The 19,442-nt window shown below is 41.4% G+C and overlaps 1 protein-coding gene across 3 annotated transcripts in view; it reads right to left on the reverse strand.

Annotated features, from left to right (window-relative positions):
- Positions 1-19,442, reverse strand: part of RABEP1 (rabaptin, RAB GTPase binding effector protein 1) — a 47,029-nt gene that overhangs the window by 19,824 nt on the left and 7,763 nt on the right. For 2 of the 3 annotated variants that reach the window (XM_051809291.1, XM_051809292.1), the window contains exons 2-5: positions 9,130-9,258; positions 7,085-7,288; positions 5,716-5,876; positions 51-170 (exon numbers count right to left, since the gene is read on the reverse strand). In XM_051809291.1, the coding sequence (XP_051665251.1) occupies positions 51-170; positions 5,716-5,876; positions 7,085-7,288; positions 9,130-9,258 (614 nt within the window). Of the gene's footprint in view, positions 1-50; positions 171-5,715; positions 5,877-7,084; positions 7,289-9,129; positions 9,259-12,579; positions 12,638-19,442 lie in introns of those variants that run through there. The other variant, XM_051809290.1, reaches the window with a different exon arrangement.

Below are 19,442 nucleotides of genomic sequence, written 5' to 3' on the forward strand. Positions count from 1 at the left end.
ATTAGCATGTTGCAGGATATAAACAGGATCCAGTTACAGCTCCACCTCACCTTGGATGCTTCCAACTCTTTGATTTTTTCTTCAGCTTCTCCCAGTTTCTCCTTGAGGGCTGCAATCTCCTTCTCCATGGGCATCACAACCGAACGCAGCTTCTCAGCATCTTCCTGGGCCTGGAGTTGGGGCAATAAATTGTAACACATCATCACCACAGTTTTCACCACAACAGTTTCCATCACTGGAGACATTTGGAGAAAATCTCTACATCAACCAAAAAAGCTGACTGAACTTCCACTTTCACTCTCACTGCTGTTTATTTAGTTCTGCAGCCACCTCTGTGACAACAGGCTGATATTACTCTGTTCACAGAAGGCCACTAAATTTTAAATCCACGTATGGATTAGGACATGAATATCTGCTTTAGAAGAGAATGTTAGTAAATCTGTCACTCTTGATACCTGAGAGAAAATTTATGGATTAAGCATTTCACTTTTCTGTTATTAAAGGCCTAACTGTCCTGCAACCTGCTGCCACAGAGCACATATAAAAAAAACCCAAAAGAACTGCATGGTGAGGTACTGGCCATGCAGTTGCTTACTCAGGAAATTAAAAGTAAAAGGGTCTGCAAAATGACACACAGTATAGCTTGATTCTGTTTTGGAAGATCATTTTTCAGCTTTAAATTACTCCTGAGGTAGCATCATGTTTTGGTGCAACTGTACTAAGTATTTCAAAATATATAGAGACAATTTATCAAAAACCCCATGATTTTTTCAAAAAGTAGTTCTGAAAGATCAAATGGCAACAGAATTAAAGGACTGATACAAGGAAAGGGGAAAAAAAAGAGAAAGAGTCAGGTAAAAATCATGAGAATTAAAATGAGAAATAGCACTCAGTGTTCAAATCTGGAACTGCACATGTCAAAGGGTGGCCCTGACATCCCCATTTCTTAAATGCTCTGTCCTTCCTTTTCTTTTCCTGTCCTTTCCTGCCTTCTGCTACATTTTGTCACTGCTGGAGTACCAATAAAATCCGTGAGCAAAGCAAGGGACGTCACAGGGCAGGGAATTCAATAGCAGGGCCATGTGACTGTCACATGCACACCCAGACCTGTCACTGGCAGCCAGCAACCCATCAGTCACAATTTTTGAACAGATGGGAGCAGGAGTTCCACTTCAAAGAGTGCTTTATAGTTCATTTATTGTAGCACTTCCATTCATTTAATGCTACCTCTAGTTGGCTCATATAGACTAAAAATAGCCCAACATTTTCTGGACTGTTGAACGTGCTCTTTTCTAATTATTCTTGATAACTGCAGGAATATTTCACTGCCAGTCTGGTTTCACATGGTTCAACACTGAGCACAGAGCAACAAATATGTCCATGATGGAACTCATCAGTTCAGAGAAATAGCCAGAAAGTTCTCTGAAAGCAAAACCAGACTGTGAACAGCGACCAACTGGAAAGAAAAAAACTGTATCAAATTCCACTTAAAGAAAAATTACTCCAGCTTTTACTGCTTGGTAAATGGAGCTGAAGTTTGTTGACACTGTGGTTGCAACATATTGTAAGGATCCATATTAAAGGTCAGTGTGATACAGAGCTGAGAACTCAGAACAGCTGATACCTGCTAACAAAAGGAGTGCTGGTCACTGGGTCTGCTCTTGGAGGTGAAGAAGAATTACTGAGATGCTCAAATTGAGGTTAAAATTCCCACTCAACCTTTTAATAAAAGGAGAGTATCTATCCTGTTGAAAAATGCTACTTAAAGATTCTGCTACATGTGGCAAGAGGTGCCATAGCATCACATTTCCTGTGCTAAAAGGTGTTATTCAGACTCCTCCAGGAGGTGTGATCCTTGAAATGTTTATTTCCTTCTAACATTTTGTCAGACTAACTTGGCTGTCCAAGGCCATGGTTTTACATATGATCATATTTACTCATTCCTTAACCAAAAATCAAGAGGCCAAACCACCTCTGCCCCAGCAAAGCCTGCTTCCCCCAGCACAGCAGCTGCAGAACATGCTGTGAGGGATCTCCAGATCACAGCATGAAGATGATTCCATGGAGAGAACATGCTAAAAATGAGTCCAAGCCATTTTCAGGGGAACAAAAGCCTGACTGGAGAAATCCCAGGTAACATTATACCTGAGTTTGTTCCTTAAAAAGGGGACAAGTGGAAAACACACAGACACAATTTGAGAATTTCTCTTTAAAGCAAGACTAAAGCATTTGTCCTCTAAATTTATTCCACTGTTCTTTATCATTACCAACTAAAGTAGTTTGCTGTGTATCAGATTTTATGGCCAACCCTCTCACAGAAATCAGATTACTCTCCCCTTCCAATTTCCCCTCTCCTGAGCAATAAGCACAACTTCAGAACAGGAGGTTTGTCCCTTCTTGTTCTCTCTGTATGGAAAATACCTGCTCTGCAGACTCCTGCTACTCAGAGTTTGACACAACTGTGCTAAGAAGAGTATTTATATTCACCACAGCTCCAACAGCAAAACAGATCCTTTCCTGAACCAGAAAATGAGGTCTGACTTTAAAAAGAGTAGCCCAAATTTGCCAGTGGGCAACTCATCCCCACCATGTCATTATCCAGAGGGAGCCCAGTCATTCCCAGCAAAGAACTTGCATGGAAGTACCTGCTGCTATGGTGGATTGCTTTCAGCATCTGTAAAAACAAAAAAATCCAAACCTATCTGGCACCACAACCCAATAAGAAAATAGATTTTTATAAATCATCAATAAGTTTCCTGAAAGATGAGTGTTAAGCATGTTAATCATTAGGCCAAGGTATTTACCTTTTTTGACTTGGGAAGGGAGATTAATAATACAAAGTTTTCAGCACAGATTTCTTAGAAATCATTGCTTTATGATAAAAATCATTGAACACAGAATTTTTCCACAGAAATTAGCAACCTGAAATATATTTACATGGAAAAGCAAAACAGTTGCTTCCAGACAAGGGCACGTGTCCCACCAGACATGCTCCCTGTGATGCTCAGGAATGCCAAATACCAGGTTTGCAGGAGAGACTGGGATACCTCTGGCAAAGTGGTCACATCTAATAAATACAGCTCAAAACAGGGTGCTCACCAAAATATTGCCCATCCACTCCAAGTGCTCCCAAATCAGGACAAACAATATGTACCCTGGAAGTGTGAAATTCCAAATCTGTGCCTTCAACCAAATAAACTAACTTGAAATTCAGAGAGCTATTTACAGAATTTATAAATGCTTTTGTTAACTTCTCCTTCAGGGGAAAAAAAGTATGCAGGCAATAAGCATAACTGTTAGCAAATATGTGGGCACAGTATTAAATTTCATGGGTTTTCCTTGCAGTTTAAATGAATTTTATAGTCAAATTGAACACAACTGAACAGAGATATTATCCAGTGCCCTGGACAGAAACACATGGCTCACAATCATGTCTCTGGTCTGCTCATTCTTCTCACCTCAGCTCCCATTGAGAATTCTAGATGATGGTATGGTTTCCTGACAGTTTTAAGAAATGTGATATATTATCTGCTGGTACAGCATCTACTTATAACCCAGAGAGAAAAGTACTTTGTTTTATTTTTTTACTTTTTTGTGGATTCCTCAGAACTGGCTACGAGATGAAGGTATTTTTAAAAGCTCTCTTCAAGTTTATGCTTTGCTTTTCCATAAAATAAATCCACCCTTATAACAGAGCATTATGAAGATGGAGGATAAATAGAACACTGCTGGCTGGAAATGCCATTTTGCAGGAGGAATTGATCACAAGTCTTCAAATAGCACATCCCAAGTGATCAAGAAAATTCCTCTTCTCACACTGACTGCTGACACATGAATATTCACTATTTTGCTGGCCAAACACAGCTTTTTATGGGCTTGGGATTTGCTTGTTTGTTTTTTAGGTAAAATCAAATGTCCTTTTCCTAATTCTGATCTAATTCTTAGTCTCCCTGAGGAAAAACCTCACAGGTTTAATAATGACAAAGAAGATTAAAACCCCATGCAAAGTAGTTTAAGCAATTATTTCAAGCTGTACTCTGAAGACCAGATTTCCCCCTCCCCCCCATTACATAAATGCTCCTCTGCTTTACAGGCCTAGAAAGCTTTCCCAGCTTTATTAATCAGAGATTAATAAACTGATCACCTCTTCCTTTAGGACCACCAGGGATATTTATTTCACTTTTAAAAGGGGTATAGTTGAAAACACTATTTATCTGCTATACTAAACTTCCACACTGAAGCCACTGAGTTCAGGTGAGCTGTGCTGTCATGTCAGCAACTTGCAACTCCAACTTACATGATCAGTGAATTCAGATGAAAAATCTGAACCAGCTGAGAGAGATTGTTTTCTGAAAATGCTTATTGGCAGTTGGTTGGGGCTGCACTGCCAGGACTGGGTTGTTTGTACAAGACTCACCACACTGGTCCCACTTTGAACCTTCCTTCCAGCTTCAACCAAAGTCTTTTTTCGCTTGATAAGGCTAAAACCTTCTCTTAAAACCAGAATTGTGTCTTACAATTCCAGTGGCAGCACTTCTGTTGTGACAACCCTGGCAAACAGGCTTCCCCCTGACTCTTGCCTCTGGAAATCAGGACTATATGAAGAGCAGTCCCACTGAGCAGCAACAGCAATTATGCAACTACAGCTGGCAACAGTCAAGAATCTCTTCCTAAGTCTCAGAAAAAGAATTCCATTTTGCAACACTAACACTGATTGCTTGCTACAACACAGTACAAATAGCTAAAATGCTTCTTATGTGGAATGCTTGTGATATTCAATACTACACTTCTGCTGCTGACAGACAGCAGAAACAGGGAAATGCAGTGATGTGGCAGATTATCAGATGTTGGTCTACTCCCTTATTGAACATAAGTTAATTCATTGCTTTAAAATTGTCTTACAACAACTTGAAGACTACTGTAAGCTTACTGGGAAGACAAATTTACTTAAATGCAAGTTTTTATAACAAAATAAACAAAGATTACAAAACACTGACCTATTATGACAGGTTCAATTTCCTTCCTGCCTGAAACACAACAAATCTTCAACCTCAACAGACAAAATAAAATCCAAACTCAAGGCAAGGCACCTCCATCTACTTCTGTGAAGTTTTCTTAGTCACAGATCTTTGAACAACTACAACAATATGTGTCCATACTCCAGGGCAATTATTTTTCACCATCCAGAGCCTGTTGTTTTGTGACAGCACAGTTCTGTACTTCACAGGAAGCCAGCAGTGCTGTGATGCACAAAGATGGCTTAATTTAGAGAAAAGGCATTTTAGATATTTTGAGTTTTTTAATGGGCCCAGTAAATTCGTAAGATCTCAGAAAAGGGATATATGTGCAGAAGTGAAAAGGGAATTTTTAAAAACTGCAGTCAGTGCAGAAAAATCTGAAGGTGGTTTTACTTGAGCTCATTTGACGTTATGACAAGGGACTTCACGAGCCCACCTGCTTTTACAAGCTGAAGGCAAGACTTTGTCATCTTCTCAGGTACAATCCTCTCACTGAACCCACATGACTGGGTACAATACCCTTATGGATTCAGTTGAAGGATCAGGTCATGATGACTTCCATGAACAAAGGCTGGAAGTTGGCAGAACGAGGCCTGTGTGAACAGCTGAGGAGTTACAGCAGGCGTGGAAACGAACTCATGTGGAACACCACAAGTGTGTCTTCAAACAGAAACTGAAGAACTAGATTTCAGTGTACCTTTTTCATTTCATTTTCCAGGTTTTCTTCCTCCTGCCCTTCAGACAGTCGCCGCCTCAACTCGGCAATTTCCCGTTCCACGTTCTCCCGGTACTGGTTCCACTGAGCTCGTTCCTGCTCCAACCTGTGGTGATACTGGAGCTCATAGTCACGAACAGTCTCTATAAAACAGCATTTGCAAAACTTATTTTCAATGTGAGTTAAAGAACAGAGCTTTAGAAGTTTCGCCTGCAACCAGCCAATGATTTATTATAATTGGTCAAAACCAGGACAAACAAGAACTCTCCCTTCCCTTTGATTCTTGCCCCCAAATCCAAATTCATAAGTAAAAAGTCCAAAGGAACTGCATCTCAATTTGTACCAACACTAGAACACAAAGAAATAAGCCCTCAAATCTGTGTAACTCTTAATTTCAAAGTAATTGTAAAATGCAATGTAAATGTACATGACTATCATCCCATTTAGCAGCTCATTTTGTACCTCCAAGCACATCATGCAAACAAACCACCAAAACCTTACTTATTTACTCCAAAATGCAAAGAAACTAAAACTTCTCACATGGCTTTCATTTCCCTATGATTAACATTTCCCCCTCAGGTAAGGAGCTGTGTTTACACAGGGACAGCAGCTGGCACAACGAGCCTTAATCTAGGTCCATGTATCTATGCAGAGCATAAATAAACAGACTTTTGTGTACTCAATATACATGAAGGTTTGTCTTTTCTGGGTGAAAAGCATAATCAGGTGATGGAAGAAGAACTGCCTACAGCCAACAGGCTCAGGGTAGTGTGATCCTGTTTGTGAACCTTTAAGACAACAGACAGCTGTGGCAACAGTCTGTCCCCACTTTATATCCTGCATTTTGCTCTTTGCACTCAGAAATGTCTCAGAAATGCCAACAGCTGTACAACGTGCAAATGTAACACAGAAAAGAACCCAGGATTGATCCAGAGCAGCATGTGCAGTCACTAGCCTGGGGAAAAGCCCACCTGGCTGTGTGAGAGCAGAACTATGTTCACACAGAAGAGGAGGATCGTGCTGTCAGCCTAAAGCTGTTTTCAGACTTGTCAAATTACAAGCATCACACTTCTATCTTCATGGAAGGATCAAGTATCACATTCATAGTCCCTCAAAGATGCTTTGCATATACATGAGAGTTGCTATTGCCATGATTCCTTCTAAATTCTATCCTTATGTTAACAGAATAGAACCAGCAAGCTCCTCCTCACACACTTGGGAGCTGCACTTCAGCTGGCACTTCTGCAGCCCGGTTTCCCAAGCCATGACAAGCAGTCATCCACATTCCATGCCAAAGCAGGCACAAATCCCTGAAGAGGTGGCTGATCTCAGCAGCTTGCCTGCTTGTTACCTTTCATAATGGCCTGTAGTGAAGCTACTTCTTCTTGCCACTGTCTCTTCACCTCATCGATGGCCTCCTGCTTGGTGGTCTCTGACACTGTAGCTATTGCTTTGATGTTCTCCATCTCTGCATGAGCTTCCATCAGCTGGGTCCTCAGCTGGCCCAGATCATCCTGGGCTGCCTGCAGCACTGCATTCTGTCTTTTCAGGTCCTCTGAAAGAAGGATTACATATATTTAGCTTGATTAATAAATTCAACCTGAAAAGTATCCCCAGTTGCTATGGCAAAGAACAGTGCACTGATATTAAAACATCTACCATAATAACTGCACAAAAGTTGGCAGGTATCTTTAGGGAATGCTATTTCTTGGCTTTGTTTGCCCTTGTTTTTATTAAAGAAGTATATTCTCATGGATACAGTCACAAAGCAGACACTGCAGATATAACCTAAGACCCAATATCCCTGATGGAAGTCAACTATGCTTTTATTTAGTTCTCTTTATTGAACTCATTCTGGTAAAGAATCTTGAAAAGGTAAGCAAAAGAGGAAGACAGTCTTTCCCCCACTTCTGGCACCAACTTGGTTCTGAATTTGGATAGAACACTTCATATTTCTTGAGCAGAAACTCTCTGTGACCACTTCGTGGAGCCCACACAAGAAAACTCTTCAGGCTAATTTGCTCTTTACCATGACTTTGCTAACACTGAGCTTCTACTAATAAAAGGGATACATTCAGTGGAACACCCACTATTTCTCTAATTGTTGCAACCACAAACAGAAATTAAACTAATTTCATATTATCCTCCCGAGTTTTCAGTTAATCTGAAACAAACAGCTCTGGAAGATCTATATTATGTAATGAATTCCAAAAGCACCAACACAAAATACAGTTTTGTGTTAGCCTGTTTCACTTTTAGCTGAAACATCTGGCCAATGCACAACAAGCACCAAGCTACCTCCAGGTACTTCCCTCAGTGCCAAAAATCAATCCTGGTGCTCCCACCCCTTGAGAGAGGATATGGAACCCAGAGCTAATCAGGTACTTAAAAGGGCATTAATCCTTGTCTAAAAAAGCCAAGTCTCTGTAGCATTTATATTATTTAGTTTTCAAACAACACTATTAAGGATGGGTTGCAACCTTCCCAAAGTACATTTAGGAAAGGGTCTGGGAGACAGGGAAGCAAAAAAAGAAAGGAAAGTAATTGCTTGTATATTCTCCTCTGGTGTCCCTTCACTTCAGTATGTGTGAAAGTTGTTTTTGTTTTCTTCCCCTGTCACAATTTATTTTTATTTTCTGTTTTCTGACTGTACCAAAATGGGAGAATTATTGCTGATCTCATCAGTAGTGTCTTGTATATCTTAAAATTTCCTTTCATTCAGCTGCTAAAACACCAAGCAATAGGTTTTCTGTATGATCTGATCTGCATTATGCCTGTTGTATTTCTGCTCTCATAAGCTTATACAGCAGCTGCAGTCTTAGTGCATTATTTTTTGGCTCTGCTTTCATATGTTAAAGACAGGAAAATCATCAGAAATAGAAATAAATCAATTTGGCTCTCAGAACAGCTATCTCTACTCTCCAATTCTTCATCAGATATTTGAGCTCATATGGTTCGAATTTTCCTATAAATTGTGTTATTGAAATAGATGCCCTTGGCTGGTATTAAAACTTTTATGATGTTTGTCTGCTTACAGCCTACCTCAGATGGAAATTTAAGACAAATTAATGCTACACAGAAAAGCTGGCCACAAAGTACAAAGAGCACAGCAGCCAGGAGATGTCTTTCCACTTCCCAGATCAGCTGCTGCTCAGAGAAAATGAGCTCACAATGAATTCAGGCAGAATTAAAACTCAGTGGTGGAGTTTCAGCATGGACATCAAGTTGCTCTGACTCCTATCCATGCAGGCAAAACCTTCAATTTAATTCTAAAAACCCACTTCAGGAAGCTAAATTCCTATTGAATTTTACTCTGCTCTCTCTTATGTTCTTACCATACCTGTTTAAAAGCCTATTGTTCATACAGAGATTATTTGAAGAGAATTGAGGACTTACCTTCCTTAGCCAGATATAACTCCTTAAATTTTGCTCTCTTTTGATTAAATTCTTGCTCAAGTTGCTGCTTTGTGCGCAGAAATTCTGCATTGACCTTTTCCAATTCTGCCACCCGTTGTAGAAGAGCAACTAAAAATAAAACAGAAGATAAGGTATGTCACTAACAGTTATCCAGGCAGCCCATTCTGCAAGACTGAGGTTCAGGGCTCACTCTTTCTAAAATATCTTCATCATTAGCTCAGCCATTGCCCCATTATATATCAGGAAAACTAGTCAGTCCTCTGAGGAAAAAAGAAGGATAAGTTTTCTTAGACTGTAGCACCTAATTGTAATTAGACATCTCCAGGGCACTGGAGATGGGGCAGGGAATTCTGCAGGAAACAATCTCCCAAAGAAAACCACAATTTCCTATGTACAGAGAGAGAAGAAACAGAAATAATTCTGGTGATTTTTTTTTCTTCCATTGGTGCTCCTTTCCAAAACACTGGGAATTTAGTCATGAGGCACAGGAGCAGTGTGTGAAGGCTGAGTAATAAAGCACCAAGTTCCCAGAGGCTGAGGTCAAAGAAAACAAAGTGACAGCAGTTCAGCTCACAGCCAGGGAAGAACAAAGCACAGGAAAACCCATAAGCTAAAAATTAGGTGCCATTATCTATCCAGTCTTCAGTTCTGCATGTTCACCAAAAGATGAATGAGATTACACTCAGAGAAGTTTGCCAGGAGATGACCACGATCTATGGAGAAGTGACTGATTATAATGTCAAAGTCTCCTCATTTCCAGCAGGTAAAAATCCTCAAGGACACACAGACATCACCCTATTTTCCAGAGTTTACCACATTAGCAGTACAACAAAAGAGGGAAGAGTAGGAAGTCCACAAAGCACCTAAAGACTGTTACAACATGCTTATAATTGAAAAAAAATACACCACCATTGTACGATGGTACAAAGACCCCACACAACTACTGACCCTGTAACATTGTCCTTCCTGTGCAACAGCAATTTCTTTGCACCTCAAGAAGTGCAGCTCTGCTTTAGGTGGCAGTTTTACCTTGCACAGCTCACAATTCCAACACCAAACAGGAACAACAGACAGGCGAGCCGGGACCAAACCCACCTCCCCGCTGGGATGCACTGGGGAAAAAATATTCCCCTGCATGAGTCTCTATCTGTTCTGCAAAAGCCTTTTGTGGCCGTGGTCCAACTCTGCTGGGCAAAGCTGAATCACTTCAGCTACAGCCTCGACGTGTAAAATATTGATCCCCCAGAGGTGTTTACAGCTCCCACCCAACGCGCTCCCACCAAAAGCAAGTCGTGAAAATACAGTACAACTACAACATAGTCAGACTTCAGCACCAAACATTTAGACTTCAAAGCAGCTGGAATGAGCTCCAGAGCTCAAAGTGGTAAAACCCTGGATGGTTGATGCCTTTGAGATGGGGTGAGTTATATTTATTTTTAGTACCAGATGATGTATAACAAGAGCAGACACAAACAAAAGGATCTTTTAAGAGCATAGGTATGTTTTCCTGATTGCTGGTTATGAGGGCTTATGGTGTTACAAAATACAGCACTTAATCTGCTCAACTTTGTATTGAATAAGATATATGTAGATATAATATAAAATAATAACATATATATAGATAACACAATAAATAATAAAAGATATATTAATGAGATATCTTTATATCTGATATATCTTTATATCTGATATATCTTTATATCTGATATATCTTTATATATATATGAAATATATTTTAATATATCTTATATCTTGATATCTGAATAAAAGATATGTGTAGATACAGGATTGAAGAAATTTTAATGTCGCCTTTTTACCAGAATCCTGGGGTTTTATCACCTTAAATATGAACACATGAATTTTTCTGGCCAGCAATCCCTGTGTGGGGGTTCAAAGTTCAAAGCCAACTGCACAGGAGTGATCTCCAGCAAACAAAAGGAACCTGCAGCAAAGACACACTGAGGCAAAGCTTCAAGTGTGTGTTCAGAGAGTGGCTGGACGAAAACTAGGGAGGAAGCAGCACACGTGGAGCCAGGTCCAGGTAGCAAAAGCTGGAGGCTTTTGGAGGCCCAAGGCTACAGAGTTGCTTTTGAAGCCTTGCTGAAGTCTTCCCAAGGGAGAGGCTGTGCCTGTGTTGCTGCTCCTCGCTGAGTTCTGCCAGAGGAGCTGCTCCCACAGCCAGAGAGCCACAGCCACCTCCTCCACACCACAGTGCACAGCCCTGCTGGGCTCTCAGGAGCTGGGCTTGAGCTCAGTTTAACCCCTAGAGGGGAACATTTAGAGGCACTAAAGCCCAAGTGAGCTCCGTGCCAGGGGCAGGGGCACCAGCCAGGGCCAGCACCCACAGGTAGCGCCCAGGGGTCTGGAGCAACGTGCACACAGTCAAACCATCCCTCACCTTGCACACAGCATTTTAAAACCACACAAATCAACTGTTCCATTCCACAATGAGTGATTCTGAAAGTTGAATCAACCGCAAACATCAGCCAAGCCTCCCGCTCCCAAAGACGGCTGGAGCACTCCTTGTTTACTTGATTCCCTTTCCATCCTCCTTTAGCAAAGAGCAGGAGCTGCTGTGCAACACAACAGGGTTCTAAGTTCTTCCAAAAGTAAGAGTTGCTTCTGCCGAGGATGGAAGGACAAGAGGACACCTCAAGAGCAGAAAGTTGAAGTGCTTTAAGCTGGAGGAAGAACAGACTCATCCTTTTTAAATCCTCCCGCCCAAACAGAAAGAGGGAGGGCAGAGTGACCCCGAAGGAAATGAAGTTTAAATATTTACATTTTTACAGTGTTCCCCCTGTCTGCAGCCTGGTGGGTATGTCTAAAAAGTAATAAATAAGTAACTAATCAACCCCCACCACAACTGAGCTCCAGCAGCTGTCAGGACCAGCTGCAAGCATTCAAAAAACCACAGAGTTTAAGATCTCAACTGCAGGTCATGCATCGCTGCAGCTGTGCATGAACATCCTTCTTTCTACTCAGATACTACATTTAAAGTGGTTTTACCACCTGTGCCACATGTACAGTTCAGGACAGACCTTGGCACACCCCCACTGCAGTGGTACAAGGCACAAACTTGAGGACAATAAACATCAACCCCCTCAAACGCACGTGCACAAAAAGTAAAAGCAAAAGATAGTTTATTTTCTGAGACAGACTGGCAATTGCCAGCTTTCTGCTAAGTGATTAAGTTCAAAAAGAAACTATTTTCTTCTTCAGTGGTATAATTTGTACCACAGCCATACAGACACTTCCCGAAATGATCCCAAACCCAGATTGCCAGCCACAGGTACCCGCAGGCTACATGGCACAGATTAAAGTCCACCTGGAATTGGAGTCAATGGCAGGAAATGGACTCATTCATAGAATTCCAATTAGCCCTTTGTCATTTATCACTCACTTCTCGCTCTAAATTTAGGTCCAACTCACCCCAGGCCTGTAACAGAGCTGAAACAGAGAACTTATTTGCCATCGTAGGGCATCAACTGAAAAACAACCCCAAAGCCAAACACACATTTTGCAGCGTCAGCATTCCCTGGGTTTCCAGGCGCTGTCCCCATGCTCCCATTCCCAGCACAGAAGGCACTATCAATGTTTAACAACACCAGTGAGGTGTAAACAGAGCCCAGAGATGGGCAGTTCTGGGGGAGCTGTGCCCGACTGAAACAGGATCCTGTGTGACACCCGGGATCAGAACAGGCAGGGAACACGCTGTATTTCCCAAGAGCAGCACTGGGGGAGACCTAAATTCCTATTTAGGGCCCTAAGTCATCAAGAAACAAACAAACACCCCGAAGACCCAATTTCTTAACTCCTGAAATAGCACTGAGAAAAAAATTAAATTGAAATTGATACGCCAAACTAAAACATAAACCAGAAACCCCTTGGGCCAACAATTTATTAGCTGTAAATAGCACTTTTCCCCCTGGATTATTAGGACAAATAGAATGCTGATGATAGAATTATATGCACTAATTAAATTACTAGCTTTGTTTCCAGCTAAGAACACAGATTTTGCAGAGACACAACAGATGAGATGCAGGAATCCCCATCCCCCTGACATCACAGCAAAGCACAGTGCGTGTTATCATGTGCCTCAAGCCAAAAGAAAGGCAGCAAAATTCATCTCAGAGCAGAGTCATCAAACTACAGGAGAACCATGAAACTACTGGAACCCACACAGAGAAACTCTAGTGAAGAATATACAACTTTCTCTTAACCTACTACACAGTGAAATTCCAATTCTAGGAAAACACAGGAACAAACACACATTTCTTATTGACTGGTTATTTATATGCTGCTCCACAGATCAGCTCCAAAAAGGATTAAATTCTATGTATGACAGAGTTTCTGTTACACAAACATGGAGGGACCATTCCAGAGCTAAGACAGACAAAGCTGATTATCAATGAGACTATTTTTGAGTACTAGGTCTATTTATAAAATTAATGCCACAAAGCTTTCTGCTTGATATTTAAAAGTGTCAAACATGACATCAAGAGTTCAGCCTTACACAGCTGCAATAAGAAAACAGATCAGGAAAAAATCTACATGTACAATAAATTTTCTGTCATTTTCTACCTTTCTTTTCCTATCATGACTGCTCAAGACAAAAGTAAGGAAAAATAAAAATATATGGCTGCTTATTTCCTAAAGGTACTAATTTTCCTCTGTTGTGACATCACACTGGAGCCACAATTATGTTACCATATAAATTTTTCATCTAAGTCTGCCACCAGGACTTGTATTTAGACTGCAAAAAGCTTTTCTTTATTTTATTCAAAGAAGGTTTGATTATGAAAGAACAGCCAAGCTGCCAACCCTCCCCACTCTTACAACAACTCCCATACAGCTGTTTGCACCAGGCACTCAGAAGCAAAGGAACAGATTATGGTTCTTTGAATAAGCTCCTTGAACAGAAGCAATTCCTGACTTTGGAAACGTGGGTTGCTCTTTTTGCAAGGAAAAACAGCTGCCCTGACACACAGGTATTGAGCAGCAGCAGAGCAAACTCAAGGGGGGGGAAAAAAAAAAGGAAGAATAGAATTACTTGCTTTTCTCAGACTTTCATTTGGAAGCATCAAGCATTTTACTCACCAGGACAAATGGCTCGAGCTCAGTGGTCACCACGCACTCCTCATCTCATCTCCCCCCACCTCCCACTTGCCACTCTCATTTTCAGAGTGGCAACAAACCCCTCTGCACTGAGACTGTCACACCGCCTTTTTCAGAGTATTTCACTGCCTGCAATGATGGTAACTCAGCTATAAAAAGGGGAAAACCTGGTGACTGTCCCCCCCAGCTGTGCCCCAGCAGCAGGGCCGTTGCTGCCCAACGTCACCACCAGTGAGTCCTTCTGCAGAAGGGACTCAGTTCCCCATTTGGGGTTTTCAGAGACACTGCTGCATTCATCCAACCATTTCTGGTTTATGGTGCAGCTGAAGGTTATTTGACATCCCCAGTTTGTTCTCTATTGACTGAACACTCACAGGCAAACAACCCAGGACCGATTTAATGCCATACACACCCGGTGTTGCAGAGAGCAAAAAGCAGAACTGAGCCTTGCTGCATCATATCTGCTACAGTATCTTTTTATTTATTGCAGTAAATCAACGACTGCAGGATTAAAAATATTCAACTGGGATGTTACAAACACCCAACCACATTATAAATACTCCATTGGCATCAAGTGGAAGCTTGCAATATACTATTAAAGTTTGAAAGTAACATTATTTTTCATTGAAGTTGAATGACAAACACACCTTTCCACTAAACTTGTAGTCTCAGTAATGCCTATTCCTACTCTTTATTTTCCTTTTTTATGTTAAGCACTGCATGACATTCTCCATTAATAAAAAAAAAGAGCCACCACATAAAAATAATTAAAATCTAAAGAAACTGAGGTGTTTGAACAAATGGAAAGATTCTGTTCTATAATTCAGCCAAGAATCACAGAATGGTTTGGGCTGGAAGGGATTTTAAGGACCATCTTATTCCAAATCCAACACTTTTCACTAGCCCAGGTTGCTCCAAGCCCCATCCAACCCGGCCTTGAACACTTCCAGGGATGGGGCAGCCACAAGATGAGGACAAGAACAAAGGGAAGAGAAAAAAGGGTCCTTTAAAAGGCCTAATTAAACCTGCACAGTAAATAAACAGCCATTCATAGTAATAAGTATCTCCCCCAAAGTATGTTTATACAGCAAACATCTTCATCCACAATTACATGGGGGGAAAAAAAAGCCAACACACTGTTTCTCCTTCCCCGTTTTTTTCCACTTCTGCTTCCCACTTTTTCTCCCTTTTCACAGCTCTCACATGTTAACTACTTCCTTGCTTTGTTATTGCCTCCCTTATCTTCTTTCTTGGACACAAAACCAGGCAGTTGCTGCTCTGGGGTCCAAATCTCCATTCCCTGCACTCAGTAAAGGGGAATCACACACCTGACTCCCAGTTTGGATAAGCCCAGTCCATGGGACAAGCAATGCTCCTCACCTCTTCCACACACTTAGTCATTCTGACCTCAGGGAACTTAAGTCCAGTTGGAAATTTATGCTCAGTTAAACATTATTTACATTGCACTGCAATGGAACAGTGCTCAAGTCACATCGAGTATCACAGGAATGCACTTAATCATGTATGTCCACGTTGACAAAAGGGAAGTGGAATTTTTTTTCCAGCAATTCATCTTTCATTTGCCAAAAGCATCATCTCTTCCCAAGGGCAGTCCTCTACCTCCATCATTATGGCCTGGCTATTCCTACATTCCCTACCAGGAAAGTAGCTGGTTCTTTCCTTTTAACCAGCATTGCCATCAGACCTCTCAGTTCTGTGCACACAGTTTTCCCCACAGAAGTCTCAACTTGATCCATGAAGGGTTTTTACTCTCTGTTTACTCCAATTTCTGCTGTTGATGTTTTGGTGTGAGGGGAGAACAATCCCTGTTAAAATTTCAGGAAAACACCATTGGTTAGCATTTTTTTCCAAGAAATTCAACCATGCTTTGTGCTTCATCAGTTCTCTGAATAATTTAAATAGGGCAGCAGTGGATGAATCACAGTGTTGGAAAAGTCAACCGGACATCACCATAGATGGAATCCTATGGAAAGCATTTTGGCTGCATCCTGCTGCTACCAGCAGTGAATCTCCTCAGAAATGCAGTGTTGCTAAGCCTGAATGCATATCAGAGCATTTCAAAAGCCAGCAGCAAGCTACAGTCTGGTGAACTTTGAATTCATCTACAGTGACACAAAATGGAGAGAACAGAGTTACCAACCTCGTCACAATCACCAGCGTTTTCCCTGCTCCCTCAGTGTTTGTATCTTGTTCCACTTTCACAATTTTTCTTTTTTATAACTGCTCTTTACAGGAGGATCAATTTTTTAAAGAAAAGGATTGCAGGAAAAAGCTCAGTGTCTCCTTGGGTTTGTGGAAGGGGTTATTTACTCTCCAGGCTGAGAGCATTTACTGAGCCCAGTCAGTGCTTGAGCAAACAATGTGATGGCAGCACAGAAGTCAGGGAGGGAGAATTACCCAAGAACTGGGAAGATTCTCCAAAATGCTTCACAGCTTGTGCTGGATCACACCACTGCCAGCTCAAGGCCAACTCAGGTAGATCTCTACCCCCTGCAGTCACAGCCTGACTTGATGCCCCCGGGGCAAAGCTTTTTGAGCATTTCAGACATCTGAGCTTAAACAATTCAGCTGTCAAACATGTCCCCACATGTCACACACATCCACCACGCCTGGCACTCCATCAGCCTGGCCCACCTCATCCCCTGGAGAGCTGAGCACCACCAGAAGGGGTTTGAAGGAGACACAGAGGCTCCTCCAGCCTGGAAGCAGAACCCCAGCACAGCCACCCCTTCCCCTGCCACAGCATTTTAAAGCAAGCCCCCCGAAATGTCAAGTCACTTAAATCTCCCTGACCACAACAACACTGAAAATATGAATGAGTCCTCGTATCACACAGGGATATTTCTGCCAAGTTTGTCCACACTACCACCTCTCAGCATTTCTATGATATAACCAGAAAACCCAGAACAGGATTAGACTATTTCACGTGGCAATTACACTTGACAGGGAGGTTTTCAGTGTTTCTTGCCAGAAAAAGAAAATTTAAGTTGAGGATATTGTCTTAATAAACCATCAGAAACCTGCTGCTCTGATAAAATAAGAATATTTCAGATTGACAGATATTTAGGGAGAGGTTCTGATATGTACTTCACTATAAGGAGACCCCTTACACAATTTATCACTCTGAACACCACTAATATAACTGTTTTTAAAATGTAAACACTTGCTAACCCCAGACAACAGATTAAGGAGTGATTTTCTTTCAAGATAATTTAATTGCTGACTCATTTGCAGTGGGAGGGAGAAAAAATCCCTGTGACTCCTTATAATATGTTTATCACTTTGCCTACAGATTTATTAAAGGCTGTCCTCTTCTGGGAAGAAAATGGGAATAAAGTAGGACTCAAATCTCAGGTGAAAAAAAAAAACAACACAAAACAACACTACTGCAGTGTTCTCTTTAATGAAGTAAGTTAATATATAAAAGAAAACCATTACATTAATTCAAAAATTCCCCCAGATACCACCAGTCTGAGATCTTGTGCTGTTTGTCATAGGGACAAGAACTGAGGTGTAGCTTTGACACCATCCCAAACACTCTGCTTCCCAATTGCTGAGCAGGAAGAACAAATTAATGATGACACTTAAAAACTGAAAGGAAGGTAACAAGAAAATGATGCAGAGAAAACCAGAAACATGTCAGTGTTTGTGGAATTTACACAGGCAATGGCTTCTGTTAATCTACCATTGCTACAGGTATGAGGGGACTGTCATTTAAAGCAAATCAGCATCTTTGTGGACATTTTCAAAAGCTGAAATAATCAATATTAGCATGGAAAATCACTTCCACGTGCACAGCTACCAGAGAGCACCAGGGTAATTTTACAAGTACCAGAAGAGCTTCAGAATTCAGACCCAAGTTATGGATTTGAACAATATCCACAAAAGGAAGGTAACACCAGATTTCTTTCCCACTGTGGTTCCCTGTCCCTTCCTATATAATTTGGCCACCCAAATTGGTAGACAGAGAATAAAGAGGGAAAGGGAACAGGTAAAAACTCACTCTCCAGGAATAGTAAATTGAAAATGTCAGTTGTCAGAAGAGCAGCTTGCAGGCATGAAAACATGGTGCCTTAGTCACTTAAAGGATATAAATCTTAATAAAGGGCCTGGAAAATATTGTTGCCAGAGGTATTTATGGAAACATTGTGATGATAAATATAGTATGAGAAATAATAAAAGATGATTAACATCTTTATTTGATAAGGAACAGGATACAGCTCCTATCCTTTAGAGTAAGGTTTCTACAGCAATTTAATAGGTTCCCTGAGAACAACAGACTAGTACTCCCCCAAGCCTCCATAATCTATTTCTTGACAAAAAAACAGTGCCATGATTCTATATATTCATATTTTTTGCAACCACTTGTCACCTAAATGAATTCCTGAACTGTTAAAAAGGAAGAAAATCCTCCTCCAGCATGAAATTCTCAAAACATTTTAAAATATGCCAGGGGTACAAGCACTACAGAACAGGAACACTTGCCTAAGCCTGCAGTGATGATCATTTTAAATCAGTGTATGTACTGGTGGTCATGTGAAAGGGTAACTCAGCACTCCCACCTCCTGTGCCTTTATTCCCATCATGCCACAGACCTTTGAGGCTGTGCAGGGACAGGATCAGAGCAGAAATTTGGGGGGTGGGAGGGGAGTGAGTCAAACCAGGTCCAAACCAGACCACACTCATGACTTAGCTGAGCATATACCAAGGGCTCATGTGAGCATATAGAGTAAACTGTGAAAAAGAGCCAGAACTGCACCCTTTGACACTCATATTACTACTGTGTGGTCTCCACCCTTCCTTTATACCAGCTCTAACACTTCTCAGGCCTTTCACTAAATGAATTAAACTAATTAATTCAGCAGTGACTAGTTCTCAGCTGGGTGTCTGAGCTGAACTGGCTCAGTGATGGGTCCACTGTGCAGAGCTGGCCTAAAGGAAACATCCTGTGGGAGGAGGAAGAAGAGAGCAGGAACCCTCCTCTCAGCAGCAGCAACCTTCTAGACTGGCTTAGCTGCAACCTGAAACCACAGCCCATGGGTACAGCCTGATAATCACTTTAACCTAAGTGCTGCCTGCCAAAAGAAACACTCTGGCCTTCCTTCTGTCCCCCACTCTGCCTTGTGGCAACTGGGATTGGTGTAGCCACACGGCAG

The sequence above is a fragment of the Manacus candei genome, unplaced genomic scaffold, assembly GCF_025592945.1.
Source record: "Manacus candei isolate 608988 ecotype Guabito, Panama unplaced genomic scaffold, ASM2559294v1 h1tg000076l, whole genome shotgun sequence".
Taxonomy (NCBI): domain Eukaryota; kingdom Metazoa; phylum Chordata; class Aves; order Passeriformes; family Pipridae; genus Manacus; species Manacus candei.